Source organism: Sciurus carolinensis, chromosome 4, assembly GCF_902686445.1.
Source record: "Sciurus carolinensis chromosome 4, mSciCar1.2, whole genome shotgun sequence".
NCBI classification, from domain to species: domain Eukaryota; kingdom Metazoa; phylum Chordata; class Mammalia; order Rodentia; family Sciuridae; genus Sciurus; species Sciurus carolinensis.
The window spans coordinates 113,888,942-113,893,064 of record NC_062216.1 but is presented as its reverse complement, the minus strand read 5'-3'; the positions used below and the strand labels follow the sequence as shown (position 1 = coordinate 113,893,064).

Below are 4,123 nucleotides of genomic sequence, written 5' to 3'. Positions count from 1 at the left end.
GCTGATCATTTTCTTCTTCCAAACCACACTTCCTCCTTGGTTTTCCCCTCCCTTCAACCCTGCCAGAGGTACCCTGACCCCCTTTAATGATCCTCCACTCTTGCTCCCTCCTCCCAACCTGTTCTAACCCCACCAACTATGAGTTTGGGCACCTTGGTTCTACTGTCCCCACCCTCATCTCCTCCAGGTAGAGACTAAAGACCACAGAATGGAAGTGGAGGAAGGGGCATCTGGCACTGTTTCTTCAGATCCTGAGCCTAGCTGCAGCAACTCACTCCTGCCTCAAATAAACCAACTCTATGCAGTGCCCCAGTCTTCCCTACTTTTGCCACCCAATGGCAGCTGTGAGCTTCCACTCTCTCTGACTGGATTTACTCCCTTCTCTCTGGGACCTGGCAGGGCCTGCTGGATGGGGGTTGTGGGAGGGAACCACGAACAAAACAGACAAGAGGATGTCCAGGGAGGGCCTGCCAGAGAAGCCTGGTGATCTAAGCGGGAACTGCGTCCCAGGCAGCGCTCTCTCTTACTCTCTGCCAGTACAGGCTCAGTCTGGGGCTGGTGCCGGTATTCTGACCCCTAAAAGAAGGAGAGAGCTTGCTCCCTCAACAAAAGTCTTTTCTTTTTCATTCTCCGGTTTTGAAACCAGATCTTGACCTGCTGGTCACTAAGATTCAAGCGGTCCGAGAGTTCCCTCCGGCGCTGGCGTGTGATGAACTCGTTGACCAGAAACTCGCCCTCCAGCTCAGCCAGCTGCAACTTCGAATAGGGCTTGCGCTTCTTCCGTGAGCGACTGTGGATCGGGTACCAGGGCGCGCCTGGGTGGAGATGAACCGCAGGGTTGGCCAGAGGATCAAGGGGTGACCAGCCCAGTGCCCTCAGACCCTTCCCCAGATCCTTTCACCCTGGCCCCACATAAGACCCTAGACTCTTCCTTTCCCTTCTAGCTAGGCATCCCATTAGCCTCCATCCCCAGCAATTCCCCCGACTCATTGCTCTTTTTTTCCCACTCTCATTCCTTGCCCTTGACTCCTCAACTCTATCTCTGTTCTATGTTCCCACTCCCTCACTTCTCCCCAAACCTCTCCTATGTCTTCTTTCCTATTTTCTGGCCTGGTTCTCCCACATTCTTCATCACTGGACCTCATCTATTAGAACAAACATGGACAAGTGGTGAAGAGCCTGTGTCTTTAAAAATTTGTAGATAATGGGGGTCTGCGGAAAGGCAAAGGGATAGCCAGGATCTCCCTTCCCATCTCCTTACCCCCAGGCCTAGGGAAGTCCCAGTCAGGATCCTCCTTCTCCGGAGCTCTCCGTCCCCTCCAGCAGCAAGCCAACAAAAAAGGAAATCTCACCAGTTCTTTTATGGGGATATTTACATGTTTATAGGTCTCCCCCCACCCCGCACTTCTTTTTAAAAGAAGTGCTTGCTCATCACACATTCTGTCACCCCAGGCAGCCCTAGCTCAGTCCTACACTGCCCACCCTGGTAGTATGTCAGGTCTGAGTATGTCGCAGGAGCGGGCCGGGGTCCTTACCGCTGGCTGAGAGCCCGCCACCGGGGTTCAACGGCGATACCAAACTGCCGGGGTCGCCTGTCCCGGCGCCCTTGTTGCCCTCGTTGAGTAGGGACGAACTGGAGTCGGATTCCAACGACTGGCACGAGGGTGGGTCGTGTGGGGGTCCGGTACTGCCGTCCCCACCGCCGCCGCCTGCCGCGTAGTCGTACTTGAAGCCCAGTGCAGGCGGCCCCGACGGCTCCAGCGGCAGCAGCGCTGCCCCGGGCCCGGGTCCCGGGTCGCGCCCGCGCTCCTCACGCTTCAGACTCCCGCCGCCGCCCTCCGCGCACGGCTCGCGGTAATAACCCTTGCTGTCCTCCACGCGAGCCAGCTCGCACGTGCGGCCGAAGGGCGGGTTGAGCGACACTGGGCTGCCGAGATAGGGCTGCGGGTAGCCATTGCACGGCTCCGCCGACGGCCAGGGCAGCGAGCACACGTTGTCGCGGCGTGGATAGGACAGCGAAGGCAGCCCGGGGAGTTGCGCCCCGGACGCGCGGAAGTTGGGGAAGTAGAAGGTGTCTCCTGTGTGGATGTTCACCAGCGGCCCCACAAACCCAGGATTCAAGAGATTATGCTCGCCCATTTCCGCGGGGCCCGACCGGCAGCTTCTACTTTATTGCTATCTGACATTAAACATAGTTAAACCTGCACCAGCCACCCATTGGCCGCCCTGCTCACGTGGGCGCCGCCGCCAGGGGGAGGGGTGGGGACAACCAATTCCCCCCCACCACCCGGTACCAACTCCAACTTCCCCCTTCCCTAATCGCTAGCAGAGGTGGGGGGTGTGAGGGACGAAGGGTGGGGGCAGGTCTATTCTCTGGATTCTGGTTTTTAAAAAAATCATATAAAACCTGGGGCAGAGAGTGAAGCGATTGCTGGACACGGGGCAAGAGGGAAAAAGCCACACCAAAAATACCGGCACATACACACCCCTGCACCCTGAAACGCCTCCCCCCATATGTATTATCTTATCCCCAACAGCTGGACGAGTACAGCCTGTCCCTCTTTAATTAGCTCCTTTATTAACTAAAACCGTTGGAATTTACAATATCTCCCCAATAAATTACTATTAGATATTGTGTCATATAAAGTTTACTGGCTGTTTAAGGAGACGGATGAGCCCTTTGGCTCGGGGTTTATTTACAGTAGAGGCGAAGTGGGGGTAAGGACAGGTTTCCCTGCAGCTATCTCTCCCAGCCCTGCTGCTGCTATGCTCATCTTCATTAGCTCTTTCTTAGGTATTTGGAGATACCTGGGGTTCTCTCATCCAAGAAGGGCTGGGGAGAATTGATAATGACGGTTCTTTTCCCCAGAGCCATGAGCCACCCCAGCCTCACACCTCCACTCACCATTAGAGGAAGGATGCAGAAGGAAGCCAGAGGAAGCAAAAAAGGAGTTCCATACGGATCTGCCTTCCTGCTCTTGAAAATCTGGGGGCTTCGGACTACTATTCTGTTGGGACTTTGGGGGACGGAGGGTCTTCTGGAGATCTCCTGAAGTCATTTTTAGCAGGAGTCTGTGCGCCCCTACCAAGGCTTGGCCGGCCAGAGAGATGCCTGATTCACACTGCAAGGGAGATACCCACACCCCACAACCGCGGACTTGCCGCTGGGACCATCAGACTGTAGCACACAGAGGCCGGATTTAGGTTGCCTCCTGAGGTGGGCTGAGGTGGGAGGGAAAGAAACTAGAGAATTATCTTCTTGTGGGTTTAAAATTATATTTATGGCGTAAACCTCGGAAGCTTCTTCCAGAAAAGACTGAGAACCCAAAGCTGATCGGTGGTGAGATAATCAACATCAGCAAAACCATAAATGGATCTCAACTAGATGAATAGAGCACAGTCAAGTGGATTTAAAAGACAAGCAAAATATAGCCCCCTAAACCAGATTATCTTATTGGGGCCACTGTCGAGAAAACACTCACATATCTATGTGATTATTTCGAACTCCTGTCCAAGGCACAGGCTTAAATAGCGCAAGGTTAGTTAAATAATCCAGCAAACGTACAAATAAAAAAAAAAAAAAAGTCGGAAATTTACAGAAAGTCAGAGAGACCGAGAGAGTCCGAAAATACGAGAGAAAGAAATCCAAGTATGTAAAAGTATCTGAGAATTATCCAAAGCTACAAAAGGAGATCGAAGTGGAGATTCTCATCTCCCTCTTTTTCTCTCCCTCCCCTCTTTCCTCTGCAGGACCCAGCAGAGGAAAACGCAGATTCTTCGAATTCCACCGCTCCCTGAGTGAGTTCATATCCCAAACTATAGCAGATCACTCGGACAGAAATGTGTCCCCGCGGGCGTCGCCCTACCCAGCTCGCAGCCGGTAGCTCGACGCCCTCCTCTTGCCCAGCTTGGCGGGTTCCGCTTCCCCGCCCCGGCCAGTCAGGCTGCTCGACCGGCCCCTCCCGTCCCGGGAGCCGGTCCTGCGCCAGGCCCACTTGTCCGAACCGAAGTCTAACGGTGGGATACACCTCTGTACAGTCACCTACAGTCAGAGGTAGAGGCGCAGAGGAATGAACTGGACAATCGGCCTAGATTGGTCTTTTTGTGCTTAATTGATTAAGGC

At 54.1% G+C, this 4,123-nt stretch overlaps 1 protein-coding gene across 1 annotated transcript; it reads right to left on the bottom strand.

Moving 5' to 3' along the window:
* Positions 1-576: 576 nt before the first annotated feature.
* Hoxc12 (homeobox C12) lies at positions 577-2,139 on the bottom strand. Its single transcript, XM_047550876.1, has 2 exons — positions 1,536-2,139; positions 577-815 (listed from the first exon to the last, which is right to left on the bottom strand). Exons 1-2 carry the CDS (start codon positions 2,137-2,139, stop codon positions 577-579), a joined length of 843 nt encoding a protein of 280 aa, XP_047406832.1.
* Between the last annotated feature and the right edge of the window lie 1,984 nt (positions 2,140-4,123).